General features: G+C 49.1%; 7 protein-coding genes across 12 annotated transcripts in view; 2 read left to right on the forward strand and 5 right to left on the reverse strand.

The window, feature by feature from the left end:
- The window catches only part of LOC126570584 (RB1-inducible coiled-coil protein 1), an 18,466-nt gene extending 12,128 nt beyond the window's left edge, over positions 1 to 6,338 (reverse strand). For 3 of the 6 annotated variants that reach the window (XM_050228454.1, XM_050228449.1, XM_050228455.1), the window contains exon 1: positions 6,108 to 6,338. The gene's annotated coding sequence lies outside the window, so the exon portion shown is untranslated. Of the gene's footprint in view, positions 1 to 5,549; positions 5,580 to 5,766; positions 5,932 to 6,107 lie in introns of those variants that run through there. The other 3 variants (XM_050228450.1, XM_050228451.1, XM_050228453.1) reach the window with 3 other exon arrangements.
- Positions 6,339 to 6,899: 561 nt separating this feature from the next.
- On the reverse strand, positions 6,900 to 9,169 carry LOC126570616 (uncharacterized). Its single transcript, XM_050228527.1, has 2 exons — positions 8,602 to 9,169; positions 6,900 to 8,532 (listed from the first exon to the last, which is right to left on the reverse strand). Exons 1-2 carry the CDS (start codon positions 8,996 to 8,998, stop codon positions 7,037 to 7,039), a joined length of 1,893 nt encoding a protein of 630 aa, XP_050084484.1. The 5' UTR covers positions 8,999 to 9,169; the 3' UTR covers positions 6,900 to 7,036.
- Positions 9,157 to 11,827, forward strand: LOC126570608 (conserved oligomeric Golgi complex subunit 4). Its single transcript, XM_050228517.1, has 5 exons — positions 9,157 to 9,292; positions 9,363 to 9,560; positions 9,630 to 10,466; positions 10,527 to 11,665; positions 11,741 to 11,827. Exons 1-5 carry the CDS (start codon positions 9,203 to 9,205, stop codon positions 11,781 to 11,783), a joined length of 2,307 nt encoding a protein of 768 aa, XP_050084474.1. The 5' UTR covers positions 9,157 to 9,202; the 3' UTR covers positions 11,784 to 11,827.
- Positions 11,828 to 11,837: 10 nt separating this feature from the next.
- LOC126570662 (ATP synthase mitochondrial F1 complex assembly factor 2) lies at positions 11,838 to 12,928 on the reverse strand. Its single transcript, XM_050228596.1, has 4 exons — positions 12,814 to 12,928; positions 12,555 to 12,751; positions 12,374 to 12,484; positions 11,838 to 12,304 (listed from the first exon to the last, which is right to left on the reverse strand). Exons 1-4 carry the CDS (start codon positions 12,887 to 12,889, stop codon positions 11,873 to 11,875), a joined length of 816 nt encoding a protein of 271 aa, XP_050084553.1. The 5' UTR covers positions 12,890 to 12,928; the 3' UTR covers positions 11,838 to 11,872.
- A 119-nt stretch (positions 12,929 to 13,047) lies between these two features.
- On the reverse strand, positions 13,048 to 13,977 carry LOC126570676 (putative defense protein 3). Its single transcript, XM_050228613.1, has 3 exons — positions 13,641 to 13,977; positions 13,433 to 13,563; positions 13,048 to 13,346 (listed from the first exon to the last, which is right to left on the reverse strand). Exons 1-3 carry the CDS (start codon positions 13,852 to 13,854, stop codon positions 13,182 to 13,184), a joined length of 510 nt encoding a protein of 169 aa, XP_050084570.1. The 5' UTR covers positions 13,855 to 13,977; the 3' UTR covers positions 13,048 to 13,181.
- Positions 13,978 to 14,625: 648 nt separating this feature from the next.
- LOC126570636 (uncharacterized) lies at positions 14,626 to 16,788 on the forward strand. The gene is made up of 2 exons (XM_050228561.1): positions 14,626 to 15,234; positions 15,296 to 16,788. Exons 1-2 carry the CDS (start codon positions 14,691 to 14,693, stop codon positions 16,129 to 16,131), a joined length of 1,380 nt encoding a protein of 459 aa, XP_050084518.1. The 5' UTR covers positions 14,626 to 14,690; the 3' UTR covers positions 16,132 to 16,788.
- A 92-nt stretch (positions 16,789 to 16,880) lies between these two features.
- On the reverse strand, positions 16,881 to 20,692 carry LOC126570678 (putative defense protein Hdd11-like). The gene is made up of 4 exons (XM_050228615.1): positions 20,556 to 20,692; positions 17,803 to 18,018; positions 17,593 to 17,723; positions 16,881 to 17,232 (listed from the first exon to the last, which is right to left on the reverse strand). The coding sequence occupies exons 2-4, from the start codon at positions 18,008 to 18,010 to the stop codon at positions 17,065 to 17,067; spliced, it is 507 nt and encodes a 168-aa protein (XP_050084572.1). The 5' UTR covers positions 18,011 to 18,018; positions 20,556 to 20,692; the 3' UTR covers positions 16,881 to 17,064.
- Between the last annotated feature and the right edge of the window lie 341 nt (positions 20,693 to 21,033).

A 21,033-nucleotide genomic window follows, 5' to 3' on the forward strand; every position in this document is an offset into this window, starting at 1 on the left:
ACATGAACGAGAGATGGATTACTTCAACAACCGGCAACACTCTTACGGCAACGAGAACTCGACGACATGTTCATGGTAACGCAACTACGTATGCGTACCCCTTGTTTCCAGCTAAACACCGCTGCTCTTTGAAATGCCCAACACTTGCCTGCTCGTACACGATATGGTAAATTATTAAATGATTGTAGAATTGCTAGAGATCCGAAATTTCTATCACACAAATGAAGATAATCTCTGCGCAATGCGTACGAGATGGTTCGGTCTGCAACACACCGATAACAAGCATGACCTAGCTCAGCCCATCAGTATCCTGATTGCGCACTGAACGCTGAATGAAATTACGTCTTAGACGCCCGCAGAAAGATGATCGAGAACGGCTGCATGTTTGCACCTTCCTCGCGATGGTTCAAAACATCTGACTTCACGGCCAATAACAATCCAACTGAAGCCTCTCGTCGCCCCCTTTCCTTGATAATGACGAACGTTTGTTGTGCGATTGCACATCAGGTGAGGCGAGAGAGTGGAGGTGGAAGATCCTACCTCAACGCCTGCCACAATCTCACCACTGACCTAATTACGCTCCCAAACCGTCCGGTGGGTGATTGGCAGGATTGGCGGTGTTGTGCATCGTGAGATACGCACACCACCCAGGAAGCACGCCACCTACGACTGTTGGCCAGATCAGCCTTAGCCAGGCGCAGACGACGTGAGTTGGGTGGTAAACAAACACCCGACGCCCAGGGAAAGGCGAGATAGGCTGGTTGCTAGAAGTGGAGGACACCAGAGTCATGGTACAACCACACACACCACAGAGTGTACTTTGGTAGCGAAAGCGCAATCCAAAGGCCTAAATGTGGCGTGGCGTGAAGATTATTTACGTCTTAGTCGCGACATCGCGCCCCGGCCTAGTCGCCAATACAAACAACGCGCGCGCTTTCGGCATGAGATAATGATGTTGGTCGAACCGCGTGTTCGGTAGATCGCACGCACATGAGCACATGGTTTGTTATCAGTTTCAAAACATGAGAGGGAAAAAACCCAAAACTTCTATTTCGCAACATGGAGCCAGACTGGGTCGAAGTGAAAGCACGATATAACGTGATCATCGGTGCTAGCACGACCTTCATTACGGTGCTTATTCTGTAACTTTCGATTACGATGGCCTCAGGCGTTCGATTCATTTGGTTCATTTTGTGTTCATTTGGTGTTCACGATCGCCTGCATGTCGAGTGCATTTTTGTGGTCGACAGCTGGCGTTCTGTTTACATCGAGCATCGAGCATCTGAAAAACAGTTATAGCGTCCTGATTGTGCATCAATAATTTCTTTCTGCTAATCGTATACTATTATTACAAAGGTTAAGTCGTTTTTATACCGAAAAAAACAAGTTAATTAACAGTTTTTTTACTTCAAACTGTCATTTTGAATTGTTTATTGTTTTCGAAACGTTTCGAAATTCGCATGAATCATCGAACGCCTGAGGCCATCGTAATCGAAAGTTACAGAATAAGCACCTACATCTGCCTCCATTGGCCTTATAATTTCTCTGTTTTCCACGCCACACCAAATACTCAGGCCACACTAGAGGTCAGCTCGATTTGCGAACATTACGGAAATTAACGCTCGTCTAACGCTTAACAATTGTATCACTCCACATGCATGCCCTTCATACTTGGCAATCGAATGGTAAGAAACCACGCTTGCACGTTGCCGATCATCAGTCCCTGGGCTGCTTAAATGGTGTTCTTGTGAATGCAAAATTCCACCAGACTTCCTCAATGCCGCGGAAGGACACATTGGCACCGGCTTTCTGTAGCGGAGTATCTTCCGCGTTGGAAATGATGATGGTCTGCATGTAGCAGAAGCAGAAGCAGGCACTGGCCTTCCACAGCCAGTTGCCATGGCTACCCAAGGTTGATGGTTGATGAGCCTGCTTGGTTTCGGCGATTGAATTTGCATTTGCATTTCCATAAATCGTGCGAAACTCAAAGTCCGGTGACCTAAAAAAAGGTGACCAAAACATGAATATCGGTTTGAATGTAATCAACGTTATCAACTGCTGTAAATTAAATCCCCTCTCCGTTTCTGTGTAAAGCAGAATCTGTGTCATTACCATACCACCGTTCGTGTAGCGCTAATTAGAATTGTTTTCCTGAGATTCTACGCCTCCCTTCGTTAGAATACCAGCGTCAGTGTCGCGGCAGCAGTAATATACTGACAGCCCAACATCGAGGGTACCCCCAATATAAGCTGCTACTGTGTGCGCCACAAAACAGATGATCAATCACACGCGATGCGATCGCGACAGTGTTGAGGCGGACGAGCGTGGTTCTGTTTAGCGGATCGCCAGTGCCACCAACACAAACCAAACCAACCGCACGCAACCTCCGCATGGTTTCGCGAAGCCATACCAAAGACAACCGAGACACCTGATCACCTGGGAGTGCTGCTGCTGGTGGTGGTGGGGCGAGTGCGTATCATCATGGTTGGGGTTGTCGTGAGGGAAAAAACCCGCGTCACTCGCGGGGCAATTTTTTTGTTGTTCCGAATTTCGATGACCAACGGAAAACTGATTTCAATTTATAAACAGGTGATTCACGATTTGCGCTCTGCAAAATGACATAAAAAGTGGCCACCGAAGAACCGGGACCACTCGTAGGGGCACTTTTTTGTGCTCGGAGAAGCGAATGAATAATGTAAAAGCGAATGGGAAAGCTTTCCGCGGCATTCGCGAAGATTCTAAAATTGTTTGCGATCTGTCCAAAACGCTATCGATCGAGCAACTCGTGCGCCCAGCACAAAGGCGGCCTTTCCAAAAGGTGGTAGAAATCAGAACACCTAGGCCTTACTCCGATGTGGTGATAAGTGTGTACGGGTCTCGCCTTCCGCCGACCGAGTCTGTTTGTCTGTCTGCGACTAAACCCATTACGCAGTCGTTGTCACTTGTTGCCCACGCGCCCTTGACCCCGCACACTAGCGGGGCGTGCGTCAAACTACTCCAACTGGCCGCCCCGTATGGACGCATTTGTTTTTCTTGTGTTTTTTTTTGTAGACCAATGACTCACAGAACGGTGCCACGGCACCATTAACATTGCTTCCTGCTGGCTGGCGATAAGTTTAAAGGCGACTCGTCGAAGGTGTGTCTCTAGCACTTATCCATTAGGAACGTCCTTCTCATTCGTTCGATTCGGTGCCACTTAAATGGTGGTGAGAACGATGGACAGATGAACATTCTAACGTTGTTCAGAACCTATTTTTGATGGCAGCGAGATAAAGGAAAACATTGCATAATATAAAGCAACACGTGCGGTGCGATCGATCGATCGATCAATTATCAAACCACTGATCGTAGTGGAGCGACGTGATTCATGATTGTGTTGATTAATTTGCTCTGATAAAGATGATAATTATCACTCAGTTAAGGAATGATAGATTGAAGGGTGCACATTGCAATGAGGGGGAACTATTTCTACGATAAAACAACATGAGTATATGACAATTGAGGGCAACAAGGAAAGTTTGTTGAAAGAATCTCATCGCCAGCGATACAGAAATACATATTTGACGATATTCCAATGGTAGCTTGATCGAGTGATGCATTCGGTATTCAGCACCGCAAATTCATATTTCATCAACTAAGGCCTCATTCCATCCGTTCCAGGGATCTTAGGCTAGCTTCAGTCGATAGATTTACATGAGTTCCTTCTCAATTTCAAGGCGGAAGATCGTTCGTACCAAGTGTTGTACAAAACAATGGATGGATCACAGAGCATGAGGACCTCTTTGATAAGCAGGCATTGCATTGCTGGCGTTGTTGCACTTGACCCTGCCAGACTGGTTTCGAATTCGTGCATAAACATGTTTCGATTGCGCTGGGCCAACGGTACTCGGATACGAAACGGGATGCGTAGAACACCCTGTGGCCCTGTGTCCAGGGGTCTGTCCGGTAGTAGGCACACCTTCTTCATCAATCGATTGAGCAGTCCTCCTATCGACCCATTACATCAGAGCCCCGCCAACACAGTAAATCGCTGCAATAAATTAAACGAACACGTACTCGCCCTCACCGTCCCCCTTGTCCATTACCACGGCTTGGCCACAGCAATGTAATGAAGGGGTAAGTCTCGTCCGACCGCCTCTGTTTAACGTGCGGCAAGATAAAGGCATAAAACCCCTTTTATGCGGGTTACCGAACGGGCAACAGAGCAGCGGCGGTGCAGCAGCAGCACGTGCCCTACAATGTGATGCAAAATAGAGCCGTCCCCCGGCCAGACAGGAGACATGGTGTCGATGGATGCGAATGTTGCTGCCGTGGTTGATCGTGCACTACGCATCCTCACACAGTACGAGCTGAGGGGACATTCGCTTGCAAGGTAGGGGGCTGGTACTGTGAGACATTTTCAAGTACCCCACACGGAACAAACAAACAAACGGCTGCGCGGTACAACATCATCATTCATGAATCATCATCGTGCCAGCCAGCCATATGTCTTCTTCCGTTTCAGGTGCTACTTCGCTCGGTCCTGAGACTACGACGAACCGAACGGCCTACTGCGTTTTGCGTGCTGTTGCGGGGCACAAAGAAACCCTCTCTCGGTGCTACATCGAGTGCAGCGCATGAATGAGGTGGATGACACATACGCATATACGCACAGCGACCAAAATGGGTCCTGGAAGTTAATCCTTCCCAAGAGATGCACGCTCGTCGTTATCCTTGCGACTCCCTTCGACACACACGTACACATGCAATCGGGGTTTGTTGTTGTTTTTGCACGACACTTCGCGACTCCGCCTGCCATAATTGCTACTCTTACCCACATCGACTGCTCTGGGCCTCCTTTTCCTCTCCACAAGAAAATCGCGTAAATTAACCCAATCTTTGGGGGCGGGGTACAGACCGAGCTGGGTGAAAAAGAGAGTGAAAGGGAGGTAGGCGCACACCTTTGCCCACGACGTTAATCACACGCAACGCACACCACACGAACGCGCACACTTTGTACGGCGGGCAGCGCACACACTACACCCTTCTCCACCACATTTCGCTTGTGGTCACCGAATCTCTTTGTTTGCTCCGGCCCACTTTGACTGGCTACGGCGAGAAGAGCTCGGGGCACACGGAACACGGAGCGGGCACACAAGACGGCAGCGAAAGGGAAACGAATTTTGCGTGATCGGAACCACTCCGTGCCGTGGTGGACGGCACTTCCGCGATCAGCAGCACCAGCACCAGCAGCCTCTTTGTCTGTGCGGATCGCGAAACGGAATTCACCAACAAGAGGGCCCTCTGGTGCTGGCTGGCTGGTCGTCGACAGCTGCTGCTGTTGCTGCTGTTGTTATTGATGCTTCTAGTGTTTGTATTTGTAAACATTATCCTCTGCGCCGAATGTCAACCATCGGGAGTCGCTCCATTTCGCTCACGCTCCATTTCTGCTGCAAGTAGGAGCGAGATGGGAAGTCGCCATCCTATTGTTTTTTTTCATCCTGAAGCTGTAGCTTGTTGTTGGCCCACAGGAGCAGGGTTGGCCTCCAGGGCATGGCCCCAAATCGAACCTCTCGCCCGTGGTTAGCTCTACGGACGTGCTGGCTGCGACCAGACCAGAGCACGACGACGACGACAACAAGATAACCTTCAGCGGAGCGAACACAACATAACACACACGCCACGGCGCTCCGTCGACCTCACCCCGTTCACACGGCACCTGCACAACCCCTCTCCCAACTGCGTCACGAGCTTCCTCCGCTGGCGATGGCCAGCGCACTTCCTCACCTTTCTGACCGTAAATACGGTTGACGACACATCCGTTCGTACGCCAGGCTTACTGAGATTGGGGTGTTGCTTTCGTCGAACGTTGTTGTCACCAACCTCACCATCACCCCCACCACGAATCACAACAACAACGCACACGAAAAGGGCAGCAGCTCCTCAAGGCGTACAAACGCACGTAGCCATACACACTGGGGAGGGACACTAAACCAGAAGAGAAAACCACGGGATGCTCGCGAAAAACGGTGCCCTCGCCCGCTGCTGCGACGATCGCCCTTCTTCCTCCTTCACAGCGGAGAAGATTAGGACACTTTGTGGCGAGGTTACCTCAGCCAATAACTTACGCTTCTGCTGCTGTTGTTGCTACTGGTCGTCGTCACACATTTTGCACACTTTGCCCGAGCTCGAGGGTTCCGTTTGTAAAAGTTAAGAAAAAAAAAGGGTCACACAACGTTACGAGCCTGGCCACTTTGTGTAGTGTTCCGGGCCTCTTCGTCCCTCTGCTGCTGCTGCTGCTGCGGTGTGGTTTCAAGTAAGTGGCAGGTAAATGTGGGGGGACTACTGCTAAAAAGATAATTCCGAGACCAACAACATTTTTGGAGGCCGCGAGTCGGAACCTCTCAACGAGTCAGCACAAAGGAAACTTTTCTCGTCGCCATGTTGAGTTTTAGATTTTTGACAGACATGGTTACATGTTTAACAAATCCAACAGCAAGCGTTTGGTGATACGAAGGAACTGTTCAACGGGGTTTCAGGAATAGTATCTGCTTTTGCTCATTTCCCTAATTTCCTTATTTAAGATCTAATCAGCAGCTCCACTCCACTGAACATGTGACAAAGGCTCGGATCCGGTTTCCGGATGTATCAGTTTCTTATCTCTGCCATCAATTCGGAAGCTGGGCAGCAACGAGCATGAACGTGACGAACTTTATTCAATGGAGATTGATCTAACTGGCAATCCTCAGCCTTAAAATGCTCCAAACATACTACATTTAATCGGACGAAAGCATATCCGAGGGCAACCAAAACAGGTTCCCTTATCTGTCAAATTTGCATCACTTCACCTGTTTATTTAAAACACTTTGAGAGCAATTGAAAAATTAAAACGGTCGTTGACCGTCGTCATCACACTGGAAGGTGATTTTAAAAGGTGGACGATTATTGCGGGACTGAATGTCCTCCTTATACGACTCAGTACTTCAGTTCAACTACATTCTTTACTTGCTTTTGTACAACACATTATTAAACTGCTAAGTATCAAGTTGCCTACAGATTAGCCGTACTGTTGCAACCGATCTTTGGCCGCTTCCCATTCCTTCACGAACATGTCGTACTGCCGTTCGCTCTTGCACACGATGATCAACGATTTCGGTCGACAACCGATCGCCTTCAGCTGCTCCATCCGCTTCTTCGTCGTCTGCAAACTGTGCATCAGGATGCGCGGATTCAGGGCAATGTCGTGCGGCGTGTAGTCCAGCTCGTCCAGCAAGTAATCTATCACCTTCTTCACCTTCATGATCCGGACGTTACGCACCGCCGGTGTCTTGATGATGATCGCATTCGCCACCTCCGGGCTAAAGCCCAACCGCTTGCAGAAATACTCGACGATCGTCTCGTTCTCGCCCAGCAGGGCACCGCTTTCCTTCGTGAGCTGCAGTGATTTCTCCAGCACCACATCCGGACAGCGCACCATCCAGGGCATCAGCTTCTTGCCCCGCACCTGCCTCGCACGCTCAATCCGTTCCGCCACGATAGCCGGCGAGTACTTGAACGCCCACAGATCGGCCAGTATGTCCTCTCGGTTCATGTACTGCAGAAAGAGCTTCAAGTTCTCGAGAAAATTTTCCTTGGGCACGCGAAACATGAAGGTACGGCGGGCAAACTGGGCGGCCACATCGCCCGGCGCTAAGCCCGTGCTGTCGGCGAAAAAGTAAATCCGGTTCGTGCTCGCTGCCTCATCGAGCACTTCATCGTTCAGGCTGGCCACGATCTTTTTCACCTGGAACGGTTTGATCGCGCACAGCGGTATCACATCGTTGATGTCTCGCAGACACTTTAATCCCTCCAGGGCCTCCACCTTCTGCTGTAGATCTTCACGTTTGGCATTCAACACGGACGCATGCTTGTGGATTACCGATGCCGACACTCCCTTCTCCAGCAGATACTCGATATTATCGACCTGCGCAACCGATCCCTTGCATCGCTCGTGGATCTCACGTGCCGTCGCTTCGGAGCAGCCCAACAGCGCTTCCGTCCGTTTGTGCACGAACGTTTCAAACCAAACGCCCGTGACCGCATCCTTGAACACCGGTTGCCTGCCCTTCTCCAGCACGGCTTCAAAAGATTTGCCAAGAGCGATGTCCGGCACCCGTACCATCCATGGTTTCACCTTTTCCAGGGGAGAGTTCTTCAGCGCCTTCAGGCGCTCTCGTATCGAGGTAGAGGCGTACCCCAGCACCGACAGGTGCCGTACCACATCAGCGGGCTCCAGGTGCTCGAGGCAGATGTTCAAATTGGTCACAAACTTTTCCGTCCCGATTCGGTACACGCGAAAATTCGAGGCGAAGAACCTGGCCACCGTAATGATGTCCGTGTTGGTGCGCTCGCTAACGTAGTAAACCCGATTGCCTCCTTCGATCGTTTCAGCTCGTGCGTGGTCTACGATCCATTCGAGTGATTTCATCGGCAGCTTCAAAAACGGACCCAGATCCGACAGCAGGCGCAGGCCGGGCATTTCCTTCAACACTCCAATCTTCGCTAACAATTCCGCTGTAACGAGAGTGATACCGATGAGATCGTGAGAGTAGGATAAGGGAAAGGGGACATTTCCACCTGTACCTGTAGGTATCGAGAGGACAGACGGATCTTCAAATATGTATCTATCTTCCGCTCCGTTCGCACGCAGCACCTCGATGTTATCGGTGAGCATTTTTGGCGCAAACACGCGCAACGCCTTCCGGTTGGCCTTGTACAGCAGTTCGGTCTGCTCGCGACTGCAGTTCAGGAGGCTCTTCAGCCGTGCCAGTAGCTCCTGCTTACGCCACAACGCCGTGGCTGCCGATATGGAATCATCCAGGGGTTCCAGGGGGAGCGAAAGATCATCCTTGTTCGTCACGTTGTTGGGTGGTTCTTGATCCTGGACGCGAAATGCCCGCTGCACTCGTCTGTCACCAAAGAGCGTACGCGATGGTGCGGTACTACACGTTCTAGGCACTATTTGCAACCATTTTAACATTTTGGCTCTACTTTCATTGAGTAAATCACGAGCAATCTTTCCCAAATTCGGAGCAATGTTGTTGTTTGATAATCAACCCTACCGGCGCCACCCCACCACCCTTCGTATCTCCGGCCCCTGTATGGTTTGACAGCTTGCCAACAAAACACTTTGAGCAAAAAATTTGGAAGTTCTTCTAGTTTCGTGATCGCGTTTCGTCCCAAAATGATAAAACTAGATAGTTTCATTGCCGATAGTGATATCAGCACCCGCGAGGGGATTGACGAGGTGTGCCAGAGGATAGCGGACAAGGAGGTGAGCTACTTTGGAAAGCCATAATTCCCGTTTGAAGTGCGAAAACCCTTACGGATTTGTTCTTCTGCAGAAACAAATCGATGGACGGCTGGAGGAAATCCTATCACAACAATGCCAGCTGGAGGCCAAGATGCGCAGCATCGGTGTCGCCCTGAGCAGCCTTAATCTGGTGTCGGACAAAAGCCGGCAGCTTTCAACGGTGATCAACCATACGGCCACGCTGGCGGAAAGCGTAAGCGCCAAAGTGAGACGACTCGACGAGGCGCGGGTAGGTGACGTGGGATCCGGGTGTGTTGGGTAACACCATCCCGCTAACCATCTGTTCCATCATTCGTAGAGCCGCGTATCGGAATGTCAGCAACGTGTGCACGATTTGATCGATCTGCAACTGTGCAGCCAGGGTGTGATGGCGGCGATCCGTGAGGAAGACTTTGAACAGGGTGCCGCCCACGTGAACCGCTTCCTTTCGATGGACAAAACGTTGCTGCAGAAGACGGCCGACGACGTAAGCGGTTCGATCACTTCCGTCAGCAAAGCCGTCTCGACGCTGGAACAGGCAACGGTGCAGATCCGGCAGATGGTTAGCCAGAAGTTCGAGGAAGCCGTCAAGCGTGATGATCTGGCATCGGTGGAACGGTTTTTCAAAATCTTTCCCCTCCTCGGATTGCACGACGAAGGGTTGGAGCAGTTCATCACGTACATTTGCGGGAAGCTGGCGAGTAAGGCGGCCAAAGAGCTACGCTCCTCGATGGACATTGCCAAGGCCGAGAAGCGCACGGCCGTCGCGTACGCCGACACGCTAACGATCCTGCTGGAGAATGTAGCGCGCGTGATCGAGGTGAATCAGGCCATTATCGAGCACTGCTATGGGCCCGGCCGATTGGTACAGATCTGTCGCTTGCTACAGCGCGAGTGCGACGACGAGATGACCAAATGTGTGCAGGAGTTTAACCGGAATCGACAGACCAGTCGTCGGATTGCACAGATTAATGATTACATTAAGGGTGCCGGTGCAGGTGGCAGTTCGGCCGTTGGTCACTTCCGTAAGGCCTCCGGTGGCGGTGGTTCGATGGATAAGCTGAACGCGAAAGATATCGACAGTTTGATCGGTGAGATCACAATCATGCATTCGCGAGCCGAGCTGTACGTCAAGTTCATCAAGCGACGTTGCACGGTAAGCGGTGATCCGGTTTCGATTGATTAGCCACTAACGCCTTCCTCCTTTACCCCTCAGAATGATCTGGAGAAAAGTTCACTTTCAGCGGAAGAGAAAGAGGAACGCCTGGCAGGTCTAAATGCCATGCTACAAAAGTCGCGCCTCAACACGCAAATGCAGGAACTGCTGAGCACGTATCTGCTATTCGAGCGTTACTTTATGGAGGAAAGCGTTTTGAAAGCGATCACTCTGGACAGCCTGGAGGATGGGCAACACTGTTCGAGCATGCTGGATGATGTGTTCTTCATTGTGCGCAAGTGCATTCGCCGTTCTACCGGCACCCAATCGTTGGATGGAGTGTGTGCCGTGCTAAACAATGCCGCTAGCTGCCTGGAGGAAGACTTTCTTCGCGCCTTGCGAACACCGCTGAAAGCAGGATACCCGAGCGGATATCTCGATCTGGCGCAAGCTTACAATGCCTTTCAGACTTCGCTGCAGCAGGGCCGGCTACAGACGAGTGATGCGGATCAGGCACGGGCACGGTTCGTGGCCGCACTCAACAACGCCGACATGGCGACCGAATTCATCGAGACACTGTGGAAAACGATGGGCGAGGAAATCGGTGGCATGTTTCCGGCGATGACGGGACGCGAACGGGAGAAGCTGGACAGCTGTCTGGGTGGATTGCGGGCCGTCGGTGATTCGTTGAAGGCGGCCGTTGATTTTGGATTCCAACAGCTTCGCTCATCGGCGTTGAAGCCACGGATACACCCGTGGGTTGATCAGTTCGCAACGCACAACCATAACCTGAGTGAGGAAGAGCTGGCCACTTACGAGGCCGGTGAAACGTTCGTTCAGTTTTTGATCGTACAGATCGATGGGTTATTGGCGGCGTTCAAGGCAGCACTAACGGCGCGCAACTATGACGCACTGGTGAGCATCGTGACCAGCGAGATCACCGCACGGATGGAGCGGGCGATTAAGAAGACGACCTTTAATAGGCTCGGTGGGTTGGTGTTGGATCAGGAGGTAAGAGCGTTGTCTTCGTACCTGACCGGAGCCACTTCGTGGTCGGTACGGGACAAACTGGCGAAATTGCTGCAGATGGGCACGATACTGAATCTAGAAAATGTGGCCGAACTACCGGAATACTGGGAGTCATCATCCGCCAGCTGGCGTCTGACGGCCAATGAGGTGCGCTCTATATTGGCATTAAGGTGAGACCGAGTAGACGAACGGAATGCGACCTCGGAACAACGAGTTTAAACTTTGTTCTTTTTCTACTCTTGCAGAATTGATTTTAAAATGGAAGACATAAAGAAGCTGAAACTTTAAGTGCGTTAATAAAGATAAAATAGATACTAGACATGGTTAAAGTGGCATCACAGCTATCCACCTTTATTATGGATTCTATCCATCTGCATCTAAAGTGATACCTTCTCCTTGATAAAGACATTACTCGAGTTAAAGTGGACGTACAATAGTGCGGCCGATAATCGTGACTGGGTGTCCAATCGCTGGATGTCGTGGGCCCACTCTACCTTACCCCAGTGGCCCTGCTGGAATTCCTCTTCGAGCCGCGCCAGCTGTACTGCCCGTTCCGTCGTGAGATGCCTATCGACGCAGGCCATCGTCAGGATGATGGATTTGATCGTATCCACCGCAAACACGAACCCGTGCAGTGCCGCCGTATTGTAGGACGAAAAGTACCTGCTCAGATTCATGGCCATTCCGGGAGCAAACGTTGGCACAACGAGTGAATCCGTTGAGGCAAGATTGAGCTCGTACCGCTTGTTGCACCATTCGATGATGGGGTCCCACTCTTGTGTTTGTAGCTTTTTCAACTCGGGTTCCTCCTGCAGCAGAGTGCATAAAAATCACGAATGAAAATGCAACACTATGCTCCGGATAATGAGGTATCTTACGCTCGAGTGGAACAAAATCGTATCGGTGCTGATGTAGTTGACCAGATAGTTCACCATATCGTGCTTCTGCACACCGTTGGGATTATCAATGAACGTACTACTGAGAGCTGTCTGCAAGAAGGATGCAAAGTAGGACGTAAAATCGATGGAGAACCATACCAACCACTCCTCCCGTACCTACCAAATGCATAGCCGATCGATCGATCACATCCTTCTGTGCGTCCCACTCGGTGGCGATGGCGATTGCAAGTGGTTCACTCTCTACGTAGAACGGAAGTCCTTTCGGAGTTTTCAGCTTTCGGCTGTCCAGTGTGATTTCGAACCTTCCGTTGCTCGAAATAACGCCGGTATTACGGTAGAATCGTTTCGGGGGAGCGGCTAGAAAAACGGTTTGTTTTGTAGCTAAAATCCTTGGTGATTAGATAATCAGCAGTCCTTACCATAGTTCCGTACACTGCTGGCCCGTGTAGGACGACCGGCGAGCCGTAAAACAGAGGAAATGCTCGAACGCAGCATCGAGAACCGGAACTTATGTAAAACGATTCCGCACGGACTTTGTTGTGAATGAGTGTGTGAAGCAAAGCAGAGAAAGATTTGACGTTTCGGAGTGTGGTTGAAATGAGCCCTCTATTTACATTCGCGGTGGTTGATGATAGCCCTCCACATAAAAGCAATCATTTTTGAAAACCTGTTTATTCCTGAATAATAACCCTTTCACGTGTAAGTATTTCCGGATTTGATCGAAAAAACAACATTATAGGCATCTATATTACGTTCCGCTTGCTACTTTGCTGGGTACACCGGCTAGTTAGTACAGGGTCAACAAGGCGGATGGCTGTTTCACCCAGAACACGCTGAAGCTTTTCACGATCGTGCAGTACACGCGTGCCTGATCCTTGAGTCCTTGCGGGGCAATCCAGTTGAACGAGACGACGTTGGATGCATCAGTAGCCTTCCTGTGCGTAACGGCAGACTGGAAGCAAGCAGAAGAACGAGGTGATCATAAATAACATAGCAAAAATGCGATTTGCTGAATGATTTACACCAAACACTACTTACAGCCTTGGAATTGTTGCAGTACAACACCTTAAGGTGTTCGTCGTCCGCAGGAACGTCGAAGGATCCGACCGGTGTTTCTCCTACGCGCACCTGGCAAAGCAGTCCCTTTATGATGTCCTCCTCAGTGTTGCCTTTGGGAGAGGTAAGCGAATTACATCGAAAAGATGGTCGGCTTTACTGTAGCCCGACGACAAAATTGTGAACCTACCGTTAACAGTGATCGTGAGCGTTTCGCCGGCACGCAGTTCCTGCTTAGACAGGACGATCTCGTAAGGCGAAGGAAATTCCTGAGCTACGTTATCACCATGGACCGGGGTCATGTCAACACAGGAACTCCCTGGGGCACCGGTGGGGTATCCAAATGCTGGCGAGATGCATAGCAGTGCCAGTGTGCACAGCAAATGGGCAACTCGGTTGGCCATTTCCAAACCTTTAACTTTAACGAAATCGAACAACTAATCTCAAATCGCTTAGAAATCTTCTGAGCGCAGCTAGAGGAAATCTCGGGTTTAACACAAAACTTGTACTGAAGCTTGAAATCGAGAATGTTCGTCTTTTTCTGCCTTTTATATACTGTCGATAAGGCACCTCGACTAAATATGTAGACGGAACAAACAAAGATTACCCTTCGTCGGTTACATTTAGACTGGGAATCCCCTTTTGCGTGGTATTCCAAACATGATAGGTACTCGGCAGATGCAATGGCAATTAGTACAGAACGTAACTGGGACTGTTTGTTTTGTATAACTGTGTCTTTGTTTTTTTTTGCAACATTTACGGCTCGTTACTTGAGGTCAGCTAAAAGGTTATCGTAAAATGCATTTAGCTGTACTGCACAGGCTTGCAGGTATTGGCAGTGATTGACTAGTGGGGTCCACCCTTTCTAAACATTCCATAAATTTAAAAACGACTAGATATCACTTAGAGAGATCTCAAGTGAATCTTCAATTAAAATCATGTATTTTTAATAGCATTCTTAGTTCTTAGAACAATTGATGAGTTTCTTTACCGATACCGTATATTTTCTAATCGCTGGAGCTACAATTTGTAAAAGTATCTGTAAATAGTGGAAGTTTGAAAAAATTAACACAAACGGCGAGATTCATTCAAAATTATTAACTATCATGTCAGCGTGAAATTAGCCCCCAATGATAACAGTGGTTTGTTTATTTTTTTCCAGCACAACTAATTCCATAAAAACGGCGCCATCAACCCAAAATCTCGTGCGTGGGAGCGACCGATTCCAACTCGTGCCATTATGGATTCCTCTGTTTCTGGTATTAATTACGTGAACTATAACCCAAATCGGTGCAACGTTTGCTTTGCGAGCAATATTTCCAAACCGGTAACCGGTAAATCCATTCTCTGCGCCTGCCACCTGGTCCAGTACTGCAGCAAGAAGCACCAACAGGTAGATTTGGCCACACATTCCAGCTTCTGCAAGGTAGTGCAGAGTATTACCAGCCGATCCGGGGTCGATCACATTCTGGCCGTCGTGCCGGCACATATGCATGAACCGTTTGTTGGCGAGCCGGCGAATTGGTCTGCACTGGACAAAACCATCCGATGCACGTTGAGCATCCTGGCACACACGATCGATAGACCGTTATACCGTCATGAAATTCACATGCTGCAGAATCCCATAGTGTGTCGCGTTTGTCTCGAGTATCATCGTGATCTGTTGAGGTATTGCGAAGGATGTCACCAGGTGGCTTACTGTAGTGAGAAACATCAGCTGCAGGATAAGGAACAACATGCAAAGTGGTGCCGAGCGTACCATATCGCTTTTATCATAGATAACAGTAAGTAATCCGTTGGTATTGAATGATTGCCACCTATTTAATCATTGCTTTTACTCTCCAGAGCCACCTGCAATCGCCGATGCTGGTGATACTGTTATTCCGTGCCTGGACGAAGCCGATCTCAAGACATTTCCGTCGGACTGCTACGAATTGGCGAGCAAGGCATTGCAGCGTAAGATCATAAATCCCACCGCCAACGACGATCACTTGCTGGAACCACAAGAGCAGCTAGAAAATGTTAAACTCGCAGAAGTGTACAGCTATATTGGAACCATACTGTACGCTTTACACAGTACCAACGTGATCGATGAGATCCGGGACACGCTAAATATCTTCGTCGTAGGCGCGAGAGCGGAGATATTTTACTTTCACGAGCAAACTTGCGCCTTGTTTTTCTCCTACGGCCCGAAGCTGCGCACGGTAAAGTTGTTTTTCATAGGCCCCGAACTTCCGGAAACGGGGAACGAGCCGTGCACGCTGGACTACGGTGATGGTCGATTGGTGGAGCTAATCTACTACAAGAAGCTTTATCACGAGCTGCCGGGTAAATTGGTGCTTCCCAATCCTGACCTGGTCGCAGCGTTTAACTGTGGATTTAACGAGAATTTCGGAACACCGGTCGATACGTGGTCTAAAACGCTTCGCTTTCTCCTCCACAACTACCATATGCCACTGGTGTTCACGTCCTACACGTATAACGAAGCTATCGAAGACGTAGCGATACTGGTGCATGCCGCTCGGAAGAATTCGGGCCAAAATGTCCGCTTCGTGATGCGAGCCCTCAGCAATCCGCTGCGTGGGGGTGTGCCGGTCAGAAACCCGGACATTTCCGACCGGAACCAGGAGATATTTTACAACAACGGGTACCTGACGGTTGCCAAACTGGGTTTACCCTAATGCAGAACCGTATCAATGTACAACAATGTATTCTCGAAGGCCATCACTTTAAAGCATTTAGCACGAGCATGGTTGTGCTCTTTTGATATAACTTTAGGGAAGAAAAGAATTTTATCGGTTAATTTAACACTGGTTTTTGATGGATTTACCGCTCTGATGCAAATAGCGAAAACGAGCAAAAAACTAGGTATACAAGAACATTCCCAAAAAAAGAATTTTTACAAACATCACAATCATCCCTCCAATTGAAAACGTTAATCTATTTGAGTTTTCCTGGTAGAGTTCAAAGTTTATTTTTGTGATAGTAATTATGAAATAGTGAAGTGAATGAAATACCGCTCTAGCGGAACCTTACGATGGCAGAATCGAAATCCATTAGCTTTAAGTTTGCATTTACATCACGTACGAAACGTACCTCTACATTTTTTTTTAAATTTTACGTAATTGAAATCATAATTTCTACCTACAAACTTAGCATAGATTTCAGTTTGAATTTCATTACCTTAAGGTGCAAAACGAACATCGCGTTCATGCCATGCGTTACATTTAACATCACTGTCAGTACCTTTGTATCGAACTTTTTACAATAAAATATTACGCCACATTCACAACAACTTATATTGAACCACTTAAAACATGACGTCAGAAACCTTTACTTCGGAACTAATTCTTCTCGGTAAGGTCGTGCTGGATTGGTTCTATCGTATAAATTGTTTCTTTCGCTCCAGGGCAAACTCAAAACAATAGAATAACAGTCGAAGTCGAATTTATTGTCAAACGGAGAAAACGAAAGGACAACTGGTGTTCACAATTCGTCTGTCCGCTATCGTCGAATACTGTTGTAAAAACGTCCGTAACTCTATTGGTCGAAAAGGCAAACGAGATCGCCTGGATCCCTGCCGGAACATGCCAATTCAAGTGGTTGGTGTGTGCTTATGGGCTCACCTTGAGCAAGTCCGAGGTGTGCTTCACCCAGAAGACACCACCGTTAAGTGCGATCGTACAGTAAGCACGGGCCTCCTCGCTCAGCGCCGGCGGTGCGATCCAGTTGAACGTAAGACTGTTCGGAGCATTGGTGATCTTCTTGTGCGTAACGGCGGACTGCAAGTAAATAGAGAATGAGAAAAAATCAATTAATACACACCAGTTAATTAGTACCGATATTGTTCCGCAAAAACGCAAAAACCAATGGAGGAAATCAATTATTTAAAACGAAAGGACTCGTCAGTGGCTACCGTTAGTGCGGATGCCTATTAGCTAGCAACATGGCACACCGCGAGGACACCAAGCCGGCATTAGAATGTCTCATTAATAACCATTAGATTCATGTCTCGCAGCTACAAATCACGATTTTAACGTTCACTTACGCCGGCTCTAGATTACAGACAAGCGTTCGTAACGGATCGTGCACTAGAACCGGCTCCGGATAACACCTATTGCGCGCGGCTGGCAGTTACTTACCCCCTTCGAGCTGCCGCAGTCCAGTTTCTGGAGATTGTTATTGTTCGGTGGGACATCGAACACACCGATCGGGGTCTCTCCGACGCGCACCTGGCACAGCAGTCCCTTGATGGTGTCCTTATCGCTGTTGCCTGTGTGCAGGGAGGATGTGGAGAGGGGACAAGTAAGGAATGGATGTTGCATTTAATTGAGCAGTAAGATGAAACTTACCCTGCACGGTGATCGTGACTCCTTCGCCCGCACGAATAGCCTTCTTGGAGAGGATGATCGAGTATGGTGCAGCGGATTTCTGGGGATCGGTGTGATGCTGGGGAATCATGTCACCGCAAGCACCACCCGGAGCACCGGCCGAAAAGCTGAGAGCTGGTGCAGCACACAGTGCCACAGTGAGCAGGACAGCGGCAAAACGGTAAGCCATTTTGAAATCTGTTATCATAAGAGAGAAACAAAAAAAGGAACATTAAGCATGGCAAATCTGTAATTCATCAGCGATCGATGTAAAAGTAATACTGTTTATGAAACATGTCGTGTTATCTGACCTACTAGAGATAAAAAATGCATTTGGATGGATCATCTGCATCTCCCTTCCATTAACTGATAATGCAGTGCATAAACGAAAGTGAATGTTGAAGCAGATGGCCGCAACAAAAAACATGACGGTATCGAAAGCCTGATCATGGAAGACAAGTAGCTGCATCTGCAATCTTGTCTTTAGGCACCACCATACATCGTCCCAACCGGTTTGTGCGATATCATTATGTAGGCGAGCATGGAACGGGGTACAACTACGAATTAACATAACACAGATGGGGTCTGGTTAAGCGCGTGGTCCGCCTCAGACACTCGGCAGCTCGGCAAGAGACAAGATCAGCGGTGACGGGACGGTGACAGTCGGACAGCCGTTGGCCGCAACTGGTTGTAGTATTTTGGGTCAATGCTGACCGGCGTACACCTAACAAGATACCCAACAGTAACAGCAACAGCAGCCAAATGGCTGGTTGGCTTCGTTGGTAGACACACCACGAATGATCAAGCGTATTGGGAGGGCTGCTTTGCATATCGCGTACGTTTCCGTCCATCCAGCTTCCACGGTAATGCTAGAACCCCATCAATCTCTCCGTTCTAGAAGCTAAGAACGTATCAAACACCAAATAAGCGCCTACGGTTCACGATGCCCTCGGGGGGTATTGGTTGGATAGAAGGCCTTGAAACGACGGGCCACAGCTCAATCGTGCGTTTGCCTTGCGGTATACCAGGTCATTCACCAGTAAGTAATGAGTTCGCAGATCTCAGCTCAAGCTCATGATGGCGCAAAAAATGGAGGCTCATGACGATCTTGAACCCAGGAGCAGACCCCACCGGGGGTACACGTGAAACAGGTTTCGTATTTGCTTCGAATCGGTTGCGAACGCGTGTGTTAAGATAAACTGAAAATTGAGCAGGCAGGCAGTACACAGCACCAGAAGGTTAGGCTGGATTTGGTTCCAAAAAATCCCCGAAAAACTGGCCCACCTTAAGAAGTAACATGAGCAGTTTTAATTCCAGGCAGAACTTGAATCGCTACATCGAGTTTATGCTCGAGAAGTCTCGTTGGACAGAGACTGTCCACGGGAATGGTGATGGATGCTTAATCCTATGAACGTGCTTCCTTATAGCACGACGTTCGCAAATCGCAAATCAGTCACACAACATCAGGGTCGTAAATCATTTGAATCTCTCGCACCAGCAGCAGCCCCCCTTCCTCTCCGTCAAATTTTAACATTGAAGGACAAGGCAACGGACAGGTTTTTTGAGCTCTGGTTGATATTGGCTTCGGATCCTCCTTACTTTCGGGTGACACTGAATGAGCCGAATATCTATCGAAGCGGAAATCCTTCATATTATGTATTAGGCTCTAGCGTCTCATCCCACAGCCGTCTGTTGGGGCGCTTGTTTCGCAAACCGCAGAGGGTAAAACCGGGTCGGGTTTATGGTCTTAGAGGTCCAAACCAAATCCCAATCACGATCGCAGTGCAGTGTGTGCAGCAGCGGCAGGTCAGTCAGTTTTTTTTATAGTCGACAGCGTCTGAAGGCTAACAACAGCAGCCCTCGCACTCTCGCTTATCCGACCCAGGAAGCGGACAGGACGGACCGAAAACTCATCAGTGTGCAAGATGGCCGAGAGGAAGCCATTTGTCGGATGATCGGTTAAGTGCGATTAACGACGCGCGATTGTCGTGACGCTGGCGCTGACGTAGGAAGTGAATTGATTCCAAATACTATCCGCAATCCGTTCAATTCGACTGATTGATTTCCTGATCCTACCATCACTCTTACCCTCGAAGGTCAGCGGCGCGGATCGCGCTATTCCGACCAAGCATTAGCAAGGTGTGCCTCCGACAATCTGTACGTATTACCTAGTGTGTCTTAACGTGAAACACACTACAGAGAACGTCAGACGAGCAACGTTTCCGGTTATTGTTCCGGTGGAACTACAAATTGCCACCAGATTGAATGCGTATCACACATAGCTTTCCGTTTCTATTTCTCGCCAAAGCCTCAATTGTTGTTACGGTCGATGAGTTGTTAATGTATTCTCAACTTCCAACTAGGTGAGGAAACATTATGGGAAATACGGTAGCGAACAATGCGCGAGAACTTACAGCAGCGACGGGCTGCTGCGTCAGTTACGCGATTGTTCTATTGGCATTATTATACTGGAAATTTGTTGTACTCATTCTGAAGACTGAAAACTCCGCATCAAGGGCATGCGTCACGTAACTGCTTCGAGCGGATGCGAAACGTTATTCTGCCTGCTAGCTACCATTTTGTAATTCACCAAAGTGTCTCACAATACTTCCACAAGGCGACATGCGTCCATCTTGAACACACTTCTTTCTCCAAGTAACAACTCGCGCCGGTGGTGTCGCTCTAGGCGATAGCTTTTTACCAGGCAACGCGCTAGTAATACGGTGTCCACTTACCTCTGATCGACGGCAGTAAAAAAACGGACACTAAAAGAGTTGATGCTGGAAAAAGAGTCACGAATACACGAACAGCACCACTTGAATTGATCCTCTCGAATCGAACTCACAAGGCTGATTGAAGCGAGTGACCGAGCGTGCTGGTGCTTTTGTTGCGCTGCGATCGCGATCATGGCACGAAAGCCACCAACACGGATTGATGGCGATGGAGAGGGCGCCAACTCCATCGCCATCAATCCGTGTTGGTGGCTTCGTGCCTTGGCGTGGGGGAGATCGTGTTGGCCATTTTTTTTTGATGCCGAATCTTTTCAACGCGGAAAAAAAGCGAGAGTTCTCGGTGGGCTCGACATCGCGACCGACAATCCGAGCCAACGGTGTGTTGGTAGGAAGGTGTCTGGAAGGTAAGGTGCGTATGGCGTAACACACATGCGTACATCTTGACCCTTCTCACCCCCTTGGACGAACAACTACCGTACTG

This window comes from Anopheles aquasalis, chromosome 2 (genome assembly GCF_943734665.1).
Source record: "Anopheles aquasalis chromosome 2, idAnoAquaMG_Q_19, whole genome shotgun sequence".
NCBI classification, from domain to species: domain Eukaryota; kingdom Metazoa; phylum Arthropoda; class Insecta; order Diptera; family Culicidae; genus Anopheles; species Anopheles aquasalis.